Source organism: Pagrus major, chromosome 8, assembly GCF_040436345.1.
Source record: "Pagrus major chromosome 8, Pma_NU_1.0".
NCBI lineage: Eukaryota > Metazoa > Chordata > Actinopteri > Spariformes > Sparidae > Pagrus > Pagrus major.
This window is the reverse complement of record NC_133222.1, coordinates 22,162,732-22,177,364: the sequence shown is the minus strand read 5'-3', so window position 1 is coordinate 22,177,364 and position 14,633 is coordinate 22,162,732. Positions and strand designations below refer to the sequence as shown.

The 14,633-nt window shown below is 41.0% G+C and overlaps 1 protein-coding gene across 2 annotated transcripts in view; it reads left to right on the top strand.

Moving 5' to 3' along the window:
• The window catches only part of cttnbp2 (cortactin binding protein 2), a 92,369-nt gene that overhangs the window by 5,462 nt on the left and 72,274 nt on the right, over nt 1-14,633 (top strand). The window contains exons 2-3 of one of the 2 annotated variants that reach the window (XM_073471334.1): nt 912-1,020; nt 3,840-3,947. In XM_073471334.1, coding sequence (XP_073327435.1) covers nt 3,855-3,947 — 93 coding nt within the window. In that variant the 5' untranslated portion in view covers nt 912-1,020; nt 3,840-3,854. The remainder of the gene's footprint in view (nt 1-911; nt 1,021-3,839; nt 3,948-14,633) is intronic. The other variant, XM_073471333.1, reaches the window with a different exon arrangement.

The window sequence follows — 14,633 nt, the reverse complement described above, 5'->3', positions numbered from 1 at the left end:
TGAACGGTGAAAATGCTGCCGGGAAAAAAGGGGGCTCGGGGATCGATTGGAAGGCTCGATGAGGATGAATCAATCCCTTGGAATCTCTCCGGCTTTTATTTCCAGGCTTGGCGTGATGGCATCAGAATAAAAACGTGGTTTGACTAAACTGAAACATGTGATTGACGCAACACTTTCCAGCTCCTTGTTCTGAGAAGAAAAAGACCCATATTAGAGTGAGCAGGCACAAATCTTCCTTTGTTAAAAGCAGATTTCTTGATGAAGGCTGACATGATTTTTGTGGCTAAAACTTCCCATTTTTAGAGAAAACCTTTTTAAAAAGAGAGTGTTGGGCTGTTTATTCATGTGGACTGACTACCTCTGTTCCCTGTTGTTTGATCCTGAACTTTTCCCCCTCATTGTGAGGCATCACAGGAGCGTATAAAGGACACATAGAAGGCAGCAGCGTGGTGAAATCTCACACCGACATCAAAGTCATATTCTGTGCGTTGAACCTCTCTAGACATGTGGGAATCGCTGATGAAATGGAATAATCTTGGCTGAGGTTTTGATGTGGGCTTGTAAATCAGCCCTAAATGGCCGTCTGACAAGCGAACGTCACCGGAATGAACAGGTACCAATCCGGCTGATGTGCTCCGGAGGCCGAGCCGCTCCTCGCTTCCTCCATTTGCCTCCCTGGTCTCTGGTCTATTAAGGGTTTATTGAACAAATAGCCTGGTGAAAAGCTTCCAGATATTGGTAATGCAGCTGGATGTGGCTCTCTCAGCAGATGGCTGCAGTAGTCGCCAACACGGTTATTGGAAATTCTACTTTCACCGAGCTCCAGTGTTATCTTTCGGCCTCTCTACGTGAAGTTACATCATTCTTTTTGGACTGTAGAGTCAAGAATCTCGCTCATTTTCCTCACTTAGGTTTTGCCTTGAATGATCCCTTTCAAGGTTCCCTAAAACAACAATTTGACGCCGAGCTTTGGAATGTCGACTGACAAGATGCCACTGTAATGTTCAAGGATGTGACCAGGTAAACAAAAGCTGTCTCACTCTGAGGAATCGGAGATGAATAGGAGTCACTGCTTTGTCCCAAATTCATGCTGTCTTGAGAAAAATTGGCTCTTGGTTTGTTGTTGAATTTTACATCCTTACTCCAGAAAAACCGTGTTTCTGTAACATTTCTGATGCTTTGAGTCTCACAGCGACTCTTCTGAGACCCATTTCTGTACAAACCATTATTTAACTCTAATTTTATTCTTCTTATGTGGACGCAAACCTAAACGTACTACAAGGAACCAATTATTTTTCTTTAAAAATCAATGACTAATGAAAGACTCCCCTCACTACTGGAAATGAAATGCAGAGCTGGAAAGTTTAATGGATTAACTGGCAACTATTAAATTCAAGCTTTTTAATATTCGATTAATTGGTTTGAGTAGTTTTTTTAAAGAAATATAAGTCTAAATTTTTTTTATTTCAGCTTCTTAAATGTGAATATTTACTAATTTCTTTACTCCTCTATAAAGTAAATTGATTTGGTTGTGGATAAAACAAGACATTTAAGGGGGTCATCTTGGGCTCTTGGATTGACATTTTTTAAAATAATCTTTTGACATTTTATATACCAAACAACTAGTTGATTAACTGAGCAAATAATCAACAGATTAATCAACGATGAAAAAGATTGCTACTTGCAGCCCTAATGTTGTGTTTTGTCTTACCAACAGTCCAAAACCCAGAAATCTTCAATTATAAGATATAAAAAGAGGAAAGAATCCTCACTTTTCATAGGCTTAAACCAGCTATTTTTGCTTTGAAAAATATGATTAACTAATTATTATTGATCAACTAATCATTTTAAGTCTACTGCATACACAATAAATTATTGTCATTACTAACATGCAAGAAGCATTTCAATGCTGAGGGAGCAGATTTCTCACAGATTATATATACTATCTTGGTAAAACTACAATAATAGACCATGATTCTTTTTAACCTTCTGTTTATTATTTAAAATCTTTGTCTCCAAAATAACTAGTAACTTAAACTGTAACACATGATTACGCACAGCCCTGGCAGCCATCAAAGTAAACAAAAATTGTCTTAAAGTCTGGTCAAATGCAAGTCATTGTAGTTGAACGGGTTCATCCAGAGTTACATTTGATCGGCAGGTGCTGTTGGAGAGGACACATGACTAATGTTGAATTTAAATTGGCGAAACGAATAAAAGGAATAGTCATATTGAGTTGACACATTTTTTGCTTCCTTCTAAATCCCCCAAAACACAGTAATTTCTTATTCTGTAAACATTAATTACACAGAAAACCGGATTCAAAGCCAGATAAAATAAGACAGCTGGAGATGAAGCTGACTTCATCAGCATGACTGCCCAAAACAAGTCATGCCTTCTTCCCATGAATAGACAAGACAGATGCAACACACGGTCATTTTTCTTTCATAAGTAGACCGGAAAAAGCTTTTAATTGACATGAGGGGAAGCATGAAGTGGTCTGGTCACTCCCAATTACAGTCATCTCCACCCGATAGCCCTGCGGTCGCTACTGACCAAATAGGTGCTTAATGACCTAGCTAAATGTAATTAGACCTTAATAGCTTCGAGGTAGGACGGGACATCTAGCCTAATGTGAGGGCTGCAATTAATGAGACCAGTTGGTGACTGGGAGGAAGTGGTGTATTTGTCATGTAAGCAACTTTTCCTGCTGCTGGAGTCAACACAATGTAGATGCAACATTGGATGAGATGTCAAATGTTTGGTTGTACTTCATCATGTATAGGCAGTGGCAAATTTACTAAGTAGTGTCGGTTTTAGTTAGTGTCATGGCTGCGGACCACTTGGTTAGTTAGTAGGTTGATGACAGTCCAAATTTGGTTGGACAGTCTTACATTTTGGTCTAAAGTGAGATGTCATTGAAACTGTGACATGGATAACCATGAATTTTGGTTGGCATTCATGAAATCCAAGAGCATGATCCAATTACGTTTCATCCAGAGCCTCCAGCCGTTCAAAATGTCAACTTGAAATGGACACAATTCTTCAGTCTGAGCAATAGTTAGCGACCGCTGCTACATGTTATCAAGTGGTTGTTGTGATATCAGCAGACTCATCTTGAATTGCTCTGAGCATGTCCCCTGCTGTAGCTGTGCAGGTCAGAGAGACATCTACTATTTAAAGCAAGTAGTCACCTGTTGTGATGATGAGCTGCTCTTGCTATGGATGGAGGAACAGTTGGGTAATATGCTAAATGCTAGCATGCCAAACATCAGTGGTGGTGAAATGTCTCCTTATAAACACAGGTCTTTGACAGTATAACACAATACATAATGTTTTGATTTAACAGAGGCAATGTCTAGTTAAAGACTAAGTTAAAAAAGCAATTTATGACTCTCTTTGGAGCTGCAACGGTTAGTTGATTAATCGATTAGTTGTTTAAAGAAAATTAATTGCCAACTAATAATCAATTAATGGATTTAAAAAAGTCAAACATTTGCTGGTTCAAACTTCTTTAATGTGAGCATTCGCTGCTTTTCTTTGTCATTTATGACAGTAAATGAAGAGTCTTTGTTGGTTGGACAAAAGAAGAGGTCACTTTGGACTTATTTTTTTTTTTACAGTTTTCACATTTTCTTTTAGATAAAATGTGAAATAATCTGCAGTTTAATCGATAATGAAAATAATTAGTTTCAGCTCTAAAAGCCTGCTCATTTTCATGAAAACAGTTTGATGGGTATTTAAGAGGGATTAGTATCTTATACGAAACCCTAATTTTGAAAATGACCTGTTGATTGTACTGTATGTTTCTGACATGTTGTTTCTGGCCTGTGTTGCAGAAATGTGAGTTCAACATGGATAACCTGAGTAAGCCAGAGCTGCTCACACTGCTGAGTATCATGGAGGGAGAGCTGGAAGCCCGCGACCTGGTCATAGAGGCCCTGAGGGTGAGTCCAGACAACACACCAACATGCTCCTGTAGTCATTAGCCAAGCCTTCGCCATCTTGGGTTAAATCGAACACAGCCTATTCAGAGCAGATCGCCTTCGTGAAAGGCTCGAGATGAGATGATTGTCTGTAATTGTGACCCAGAATTGAGTCGGTATTGGTCTAATGAATGATGAATGGCCATGAATGCTGCTAAATGAATGCGATATCACAAAATCAGAGTCGGTGGCCTTTTCCCAGAAATGTGCAGAACACTTGTGTGATCACGATGAAAGACTCTGCCCCACTGTTTCCTTCTTTTCTTTGTAATTACCCGCTGATAAGCAGTCTCTCTAATTGCCTTTGTTGAATGGGAGCCGGCTGAGAAACTGGTTAGCATTTTGTTTCTTGCCAGAACGGCCAGTGTGATCAAATCCTTGTGTCCACCCAGAACCACCTGCTTAGCTAGCAGTGATTAACAGATGATTGCAGTCACTGGTTCTGGCTCTTGTTGTTCCTCACCGACTATTGAAAACCAATTAAGTAGATGCTGCTTGAGGTAAAGGTGAAATTGCTTTTATTTGAAGTAGAGCGTAGAGTTGAGCGTGGAAAACATGGAAATCCTTCAGAACTGTCTCCAGGTTATCACTGCAAAACTGTGTATGGAGCGGTTCTTCTCTTCGGTCAGGGTGGAGTCCAACTCCAGAGGTGGCAAAACAGCCCCATATCTGTATATTCCCACCACCATCACCTCTTCTATCTCCTGTTCGTCTCCTTACATACTCCCTTCTGTTACTGCCATAACTTTCTTACAGTCGTTCACTGTCATATTGTGGTATTTCTTAGCCCACCTCAAGCCTTGTTTCCCCTCCTGAGAAGTGGTTTAGAAACTGCGACTCGTTCTCTGAGATGACTACAAGACAGCCTTCCTGTTACAGGACCTTTGTGGATTGTAGTCTTCTGTTTTTGTGATGAAGTTGCTTTACCATCTCTCAGGGAACTAAAATTGATATATTGATCTACTGATGGTGTGGTCTCTTCGGGTCTGCTTGATCATGCTTTGGATAACACTGATCCAGTTTAGGCAAAGCATTATAGAGTTACAGGCACTTCCCGCTTAGAAACCTTAAGACTATGTTCAGATAACCAGCCCAAAACAGTTTTTTTGCATATCCAGATTTGTTTTAGAAAGTCTGGACAGCAGAAACAAAACATGAAATGCAATGTTAGCGACTCGATCCAAGCTACATTTGGAGGTGGTTTGAAATGTGATTCAGATCTGATTTCTACAGATGCGTCTCAGTCATGCTCCTGTGTTGGAAAGTGGTGTCAAAAGCATATGCAGTTACTGACGCTTACGTCGTTACCATAGCAACAAATGCAGAAATATTAGCATTGTCTGGACACAAAAATCTGAGCGGATTACTTGCAAATAACTGTGCAGACACTCTATCTTTTAGATCTGATTTGAGAAACAAATCATATTTTGACTGCAGTGTGAACATAGCTCATAAGTCTAGCCATAATTTGATGCTGAGAAAGCATCTCTGTGCTGAGAATAAGAAATTAAATTTCTAACACTTTCATTTACTTTCCGAATCCTTAAACTTTCAGTTTCAATCACAACATTTTGAATTAGTTGAAGTGGCAGAACTGCCAATGTAACTCATGATGATTCTCAACAACGACTTGAAATCAATCGTGGTTGGAATGCAGTCAGAAATACACAATCCAGATCATTATCTAAATTAAACTTCTTATTTCTTGGTCCCAGGCCGACTTCCAAACCTCGAAACCTTACAAATGTCTTCGGTAGGGACACCAGTCAGTAATCCTGCAGCAAACTTGTAAGAAATTGAAGCCAAAGTATAAAAGCTGTAGTGTTGAACTGAGCAGCTCACAGTCTGCAGGTGAACTATCTCTCATTACATGTAGTCTTCTCTATGTGGTCTGTTCTGCAAAATACATAACCTGCTGTTAGTGATGTCAAACTGTGTAGTTATACGTTATGAATCTGTTTCTGCTCAACTGTCTGAACATTTACTGCCCCTGATGATTGAAGAGATTCTGACATGTGTGCATGTATACGACCTACATTATGGCAGAGCGATGAAGGCTGGGATGAGCTGAAAAGGATGATGTATTGATCTGTGGTTACTGAATACTGTCGTTGCACAAGTGATGACTCCGGTCCTGGAGACCCTGTCTCGCCCTCACGTTTGAGGTTGCTCATCCTGCCGAGTTATTTCCGAACAAACCTTCTTCGCATGTCGCTCTCTCTCTATGCAGTTGTGTATTTAGGTCAGGATCGGCGCCTCGGTTTGTCCACGCTCTACTTTAAGGCTGTCCTCTCAGGCTTTTTTTGATGGGCTGTGCTTTGATGTGCAACTCATTCGGGGTTGGGACTACAACGAAGCAGAAAGACACACCACTGCACTCTGAACACATGTTGTAGAGATCGAAGCGGTGACCTTTTGGTTGCTTCCATAGTTGTCCCTGTGATTGAGCCTATGTGTGGTGATATTGAACGGCACATTTCTTTCTACCTCACTCGACCTCGACATTGAATCTTTATACTTGCTTTCTCACTTTTTTGCAGAGTTCCTCTTCTTCTTTTTCATTCAGGTTCATCAGCCTATCGTCTATGATTTTTGCTGCCTCCTATTCTTTAAATGTGGGACAGTCTGTGCCCCGATGTCACCTCTCCTCTGTGTCTTTGTCTGTCTCCGTTCCACCCGCACCCATGTTGTCTGCTGGCATTAAGAAGCCCAGCAAGCCCCATCTCCCCTGTGAATGGATATCCTATCCAGGTTTTAAAGAAACAAGCCTCCTCTCTGCGCCCTGACGGCTCTTGCACAACACAATGAGCCTGTTTGTTCTGTTGCTGATAAGCCCCATCCGAGAGCCTAAGAGACAGAGACAGGCAGGAGGAGGAACAGGGGATGAAGGAGGGTGAGAGAAATAAAAAAGGGATAAGAAAAATGTATCTAGAGTGAGAGAAGGCCACGTCGTCGGTTTGAATGGGAGCAAAGACGATGGAGAGGAAGAGAGGGTAAAAATGGAGGCCTGATATCGTCTCTGACAAAGCGGGACAGTGTGACAGAGAGGATTAAGCCGACTCCCCCCATCCAGCTCTCTATCCACCCCCCCATCACACCCTAATAGCCAAAAGAAAAGCATCATCTGGCCACCAGCTGCAGGGCTATCAATGTCACCGCACAATGCTGTCCCCTTTTTTTAAAAAATCAAACCACAAATCAAGCTAACCAGCCTTATTAGTCAGCATTTCCAAAGCGCCTTGCAGTGTTGCAAAGAGCTACAAAGGGATCTGAACTGTCAGCCCTGGCAGTTTTAGTGTTGGTCCACTATCTCCACACTACCAGTTCCCCCGCCGTACAACTTTCGTGCTCCCACACCAAAAAGCTTGGACCAAACTTCTGCGGCTTGGCAAGGGTACAATGATTGTTTGTGGCGTCGGGGTTTTATTAGGAGGCTTTGGTGCGGCAGATTAATTAGCGTGTGGCTAAAGCTGGCTGAGCTACCGTATCAGGTTTCATCCTGGAGAAAAAGAAAGGGGGCTGTAAGCAGATTAGCCAAACGACAGCGATATCACATGATTACTGGCTGTCTGCTACACAAGTCACCCATCCTTCTGCGCCAAGAGTCCTTTCAGAGGGAGTTTGGAGACTGCATCGTTACCCAGGAAACAAATCAGTTTTATTTGTATCAACAGGTGATAGATTTAAGGTGCATTTTTAAGATAATGTAGCTGCTTTGAAACAGTCGATTTTGCGTTGAGTGACGGCTAAAGCTGTATAAACTCTCTAGCCAAAACCAAGATTAAGCCTTTGGCCAGTGGCCAGTGCTAATTTCCCCATTTACAAAGAAATAGCTTTACAAAGAAACTGTGTGTAAAGCCTCTTCAGTGGATGAAAGGAGAAAATCTCAAAAAGTCATTTAAAGCTCTTTTAAATGTCCTTGATATTCTAAAGACCCTCTACCATTAAAACAGCGGCAAGAAGTAAATGTCTGTAACTGGGGGGAAAAGGCCACCAGTTTGCTAAGTAGTGGTAGATGAGCAGTAGATGATGTAATTCCTCTCCTTTTTAGCTCTGGTTTGCTCTCCACCTACTCTGAGAAAAACATTTATCCTTTTAGCAACTAGATGTTTAAATTTACTGACCAGTAAGCCCTTTACTCCCACTATCCACTAACCAAGTATTTTTATTTTTTGTGCCTACACCTAACCAAACCACAATGTTTTCACAACATTAATACATTTTAGACTAAAGTTTATAGTTAATCGATAAAATACGCTGCCTCCGTCACATATTTTCATCACAATTGTTTAATAACCACATTTGAGGGATCATTGCAAAAAATGTGTGTATATCGGCCCATATGTTGATATTGCAGTTCTTTACCCCATAATATCGGCAATGGCCCCAAAAATCTGCTATTGGTCAGGCTCCATGTCGCCCATCCCTATGTCTCTGTATCTTTGAGAGATGATGTGCAGCACCACCATGTTTTTAATGGGTTTACTGTTGCATCTCCAGTCCATTTGTGGTCCGGCTCAGCTTGATAAGTATCTGTACCTGCCATCAGCAGATTATCCCGGTAAAATGAAGTAATGGTATCACTGCCATGGCACCAGCTGCATGCTTAAAGTGGTAAAAACATTCAGTGCTTTTGCTCCTGAATAAACCATAAACAAATGGGTTTTCTCTGTTACAATGACTGAGTGCCGCTCTGGAGGTGGATTGGGGTAACATCCCCACAGACGGCGGCATTTGGGAATCCAGATAGGCGGTCGGCATTTCTGCCCACCAGCGTCCGGCCTCATGCGAGCGGGCCTCCTCGGGAGGTCATGTGATCTGCCGTATGACTAAGAGAGCCCATGGAGCTGCTGTCAGCACTGGGCTTGTACATGCTTAGTACAACACAACACATGCCCCGAGCCATCAGGCTTTCTCCAACGTCACGTTATCTCGGACCATCTAGCTATTTAAGGCATGCCCTGTTGCTGGGCTTTTCCAGCTCCCCCTCCTCCCCACAAACACACTCAGCAATGTTTGTCTTCTTCTTTATCTCTGTTCATCTCTTTTTGTTCCCGTAACTCTTTGTTTTTTGGACACCCCGCCTTCATTCAGCGTTGCTCTCTGTAGCTTAATGCTTCTTTGTTTCTATCTGTCGTCTTATCTCTTTGTGCAGACGGTGTGGCAGCTCATTGCTCATCATTACTGTCTTTCTGGCACTCTCTCTCCTTCCACATAAATCGTTGCATTTCTGTCCTTCTCTTGCTGTATCTCTCCCTCTCTCCGGGCTGCACGGCTAATCCGAAATATATTAAAAAATCACAGTGCACTCCCCGAACCACAAGAAGCTGCCTTCTTGTTTTCCTCCCTGATACAGAGGGATGTTTCGGAAAGATTCCCCACTGAGTTCAATCATGTGCTGTGCAAAATTTGTGACCCTGCAGATCACAGGAAATAATCTTTTCATTTTATTCAAACTGAACAAAGTACTGGGCAGTATTATCATCATCCACACCTGACCCATCTTTTTCCGAGATATAGGAAATGAAATGGGGATGAGGAAGCAATTTTTTTTTTTTTTTCTGTCGGGGCCCTGGTAGGGTGTGTGTTGGCAGGATTTTTAGTCAAAACCACTATGGCTAAGTCAGTTTGCCCAGTAAATCTGTGCTGAAATAACAATTTGGTTTGAAAAGCCTCCAGAAAGAGCACATAATTATCTGAATCTGCAAATCTAATACAAATTGGTCAAAGACAACCTTTTTGCAATATGACATGCGTCTGTGTCTGTCTTCCTCTTTTTTTCCCCCCTGTTTTTACGGTCCAAAATCAGTTCAACACTTCTTGGGTTAACACTCTCTCCAGATACACACACAAGCCAATCAGCATCCTGCTCTGATCGGACGGCTGCCTAGCAACCAGAACCCCCCAACCCGGACCCTCCTTCACAGGCTCCCAGGCTCGTGTTTCACCGCCACCCACTGACATGACAGGAATGAGGCTACAAAGACTCAGAGAGTCGATCTTACTTTCAAGCCACCACCACCTCCGACTCCCCCGTTTCAGGAGAAGTGGTACGGCCCGTTAGTGGACGTCTCTGGAGAGCCGGTTTCTTATGACAGTCTTTTTTTTGTGTGTGTGGTGGGGTGGATTTTGAAGTGCTGTCAGTCAGTGGAGAAGACGGGACCAATCCCAGAGGGGTAGACTGTCTCAGAGTTGAAAGAGCATGTCTGAGTGTGTGTTAGTGTGCGTTTATGTGTATGTGTGTTTGGGTGGGTGTGTGTGTATGCATGTGTAATGTATGAAGGGATGCAGCCATTGATATGCAGCTTCATATCAACGACTCAGTCAGTGCTTTTTTCGATGAGTCAATAAAGCATTTAGTCCATAAAATGTCTGAAAATTATGTTAATGAAGCTCACCTCTAGTTCCCAGAGCCCGAGGTGATCAGTGTTTCCCACACATAGACTTTACTTGGACAGGCTGCTCAGGTATATTTACAGCCACCAAAGCACATTTGGCAGCCCTATTTACATTTTTTACTTTTATTTTTTTATTGGTCCTTCCACGATCGATTAACTGGTGGGTAATCTTCCCTCACTCTGCACCTCCTGATAGGCTACGTAGTTAACAACAAACACACCGCTCACCCGCTGTTGTGAAAATGGATTTGCGAGAGTGCATCTTTAGAGTAGGGTTGTCAAAAATATTGAAATATCGCTAAATGTCTATACAGATTATTTAAAATGGTTTCAATACTCATTTTTTGCAGTATTGATACATCAGTACAAGCTGTTTGTTTTGCTTCCACGCAGTACACAAGACTTGTCATTTATCTTTTGATTATTCATTATATTATTTTTTAGTTGTCCGAAACCTTGCTATGAAACAATAGTATGTGAATTGCAGTCTTAACAACAACAACAACAACAACAACATCAGAGCAGAAATGCCGTTGTTCCTTCTTCTTCTTAGAAAGAATCATTCTTTAAGCACTCTGAGGCAGAATTAGGAGAAAAGGTTTCTTATAAAGTCTTCACTTGGTCTCCTGAAGAGAGAAGCCCGTCTGATTTTCAAATTTGATGCCTCAGTATATCCAGTTTTTAAAAGAGAAATAAATGTCTATAATTATAAACAACAGTCTTAAAGACACCTGTTTATGGGACTGTATCACACTGCTGATGATTTAGATTTTCGTTTATGATGCTCATGCGAACAATATGTCTATCTTTGTGTGTCAGCTGTGATCCATCTGTTTTACGTGAATACTGTGGTTGGCATTTTAAAGCATTAATATGCCTGACTGCATAAAGGCTTTGACTTAATTTAGCCTTTTAAGAGTGCCTGAGGAACGTCTATTTCCTGTGATTCATTTTTTCATCTTTGAGAGCACCTTAAGGTTGACTGCATGTCTAAAAACTGGCCTTTGCAGTCTAAATGTATGTATATGATCATTTTTCTGTACAGTATGTCTCCTCTGTAGGTTACGTTTGTATGTACAGTACGTGTCCCCTGCATGCAAAAAATCTTCAGTGTGAAACGAAGCGATTGGTGAAGTGTTTCAGAAGTAGGTCATAGCTACCATCCCTCTCACTCTTTCTCTCTTAATCCTCCCTCTCTGACTGTAACCCCCCTCCTCCCCCTCTATACAGGCCTATATTTCACTCTTCAGCCTCCCCTCTGTCTCCTCATTGTTGGCATAATTATATAACATATGCCGTTAGGTGGAGGCTTTTATCTTAAGTGCCTCGCAGTGCTGCAGAGTGCATACGTCTATAACATGGCTGGTCTCCACTGGGAATCGAACCCCCAACCCTGGCAGTCATCTCTGGCCTGTTTCCTCACACGCACACACATTCAGGGAATGTGGGATGTTCTTGTGAAGTCGGACACCTGACTTTATGTTTTTGTGTTTCTGGGTCAAAAATAAAATCAAGCATGGGAGGAATGAAGTGTCAGGTTTTTCTGGCAGCTGACTTCTTTCAGAAAAACCTCCACAGTGCTGTTAGTTATTTACTGTACGTGGGAGTGCAGAGAGAAGGAGGAAATAATGTGATTTATTTTATTTTGTTGATTATTAGTTTAACTGATTCTTGTTTAGCTGATAAAATAGTGGAAAAGCCCGACATGAGTTCTTAGGACCCATGTTGACGTCTTTTTTGAAATGAATGAAATTCAAGAGAAAAGTGACAAATCCTCACAGGTGAGAAGCTGGAACCAGAGAGTGTTGGACATTTTTGCATGACAAAACAAGAATATCAACAACAAATGTCTGATTTCACTGAATTGATAAGACTCTCCTGTTGAGTAAATGATTAATCAGCTAATTGTTTCCTGTAAAACCCTGTAGCTTTACTGTCCCTGCTGATTCATGATGCTTTTAAGGCTACAGAAAGAAAAAAATACTTCTCTTTGGATGTTGTTGTTCAGATCTGTGGCGTCTTAATTAGAGGGGAAGAGACGCTAGTCTCTATTTTAGCCCCGGTTTGTCAGTGAGGCTAATTAGACAGGGTTTAATGGCATTTTTTTTTGTTAATATCTTGACGGTAACAGCTGTACATGAGCAGGTTGGTAGGATTTTATTGAGACTATAGCTGTTTGGGGTGTCACGATTCTCCAAATCCACGATTGGATTTGATTTAAAACATTTTTTTCAAGTGCTGACGGCTCTGCTATTGTTAGACAGTCTCATCCTGATTAGTAAAAATTAACAGATCGTTGGTTTTGGGGCCTGACAGTTGTCATTAACATAAAAACAACAGCTTGTCTTTATCCTGATGGCTTTTTGCAGGTTAAGGTTCGGCAAGATGGAATAATATTCACCGAAAATAAAGATTCCAGAGTTCAACAAAGAACGTCCACCCTTCAGTTATTCAACAAGAAACAACAAAAGATAGAAATTCAGTTTGTTGCAAAATTCAGATTCTCCTCAAACAAATCAATAAAGGATCTCTGAAAAAGAAAATAAACCCAACATCTCTGACGCACTGATACCAGTCAGTTGATCGTCTTCGTGCACACAGGTGTCTGGAAGTTCAGCTGCAGGCTGCTGGTAGGATAGCTGTGTGGTCTCTGAAGTATTTTTTTGAGGAAAAAATACTGGCTGAATCACCGATCCTGTTTTTGATATCAGTGATTAAAATTGAAAGCTCATTCCGATCGATTTTTGATCTAGAATCGAAATCATGACACCCTTAGTTGCTGTATTTCACAACTCAACTACCATATCTTGGTCTCCCTGTACATACAGGTGATGGTAACATTACATTAACACAGGGCGAAATATTGTGCGACAACTTCACTACAAACAGATGCCAGACAGTCCAATCTTCCAGGACACGTGGACCAAAACTTTGCCATTAATTTTGAAAGGGGCAATGTTTGCATTATTGTATTTTATATACTGTGTTGATTCTATTCATTCTGCTCCTCTCCTCCTCCTCAAGTTTGCTCTTTCTGTGTGATGATGCAGTCGAGTCCAAAATCTCCCCGTTCCACTTTTCTTTCTCGCCTTCCTCCCTCTGTCTCTCAGGGTCTCTCGGTCAGTTGATTTGATGACATGGGCGCTGTTTGATGTGAGCTGAAAGCGTCATGAACACTCTAACTCACACACACAAACATACACACTGCAGCTCCACGTGATGAGGTTGGGAATGAAATAAGAGATGGTGACACAAACACAGAAATAGTCAACTCTGCTCGCCTTAACTGATCCGGTGTGAAGGAATTACCGGAGCAAAAACTCTGAGCTCTGAGAACTGAGTGTTTGTAGAAGGTATTCAGTCATTCCTCTTATGAGAGGCATGAATCTGAACTGCAGAGAGCTGACCTGATTTGTTTATTAAAGAGGCACTATGTAGTTTTGGAGAAGAAATTCAAATTCTGAATTTTAATACTTATTATTATATTAATATTAATGAGGTAATAACAAACTCAGAAATATTTTTTGTTTCCATAACTGAATAAACAAGCTGTTCTCAGAGGAAAATAAGGTCCCAGAACACTGTTTGAAGCTAGAAAGGTGGCAGGGTCCGCCAAATATAAACAAAGTAAAACAGTATGACATTGTGTTGTCCTTTTTAAGGTCAGTTTTGTTTATTCAGTTTATTCAAACATGAAAACAAAGAGAGTTTGTTAAGGCATAAAAAACTCAGTCAATAAGGATCTTTCACAATGCACAACTACACAACGCTCCTTTTAATGTCAAGAGTCAGTCGGTTGGTTGGATCGTCGATAGTTGAAATAGAGCAGAGGAAGCAGATAATTGTGAAAGACATGTGGCGAGAGAACAAGGAAAAGATTTCAGATGAATACAGCTGTTGAGAATAAACTAGCTGATTCACCCATGTCATGTTGCAGAATGTAGTAAAAGGAAGTTCATAAACATTTGAAAAGGAGATGTTTCATAAAAACCATCATAATGTAACTTTAAACTGTATTATATTTAGTGTTTATTGTTACTATGGCGGGTTGACCTTGGTGATGCTCAACCGCACCAAATTTTGCACATTTTAAAGTTAAATGCATGAATCTGGTGCCCTTTGAGAGGAAAACTAGGAGGCTTTAATAAGATATTATGGAAATTAGAAACTAGTCTTTACAATTCATTATACTTTACACTTTTGGTTGAGCAATGTAAACACAAGCCTATAAGCTAATAGCCAATAATCA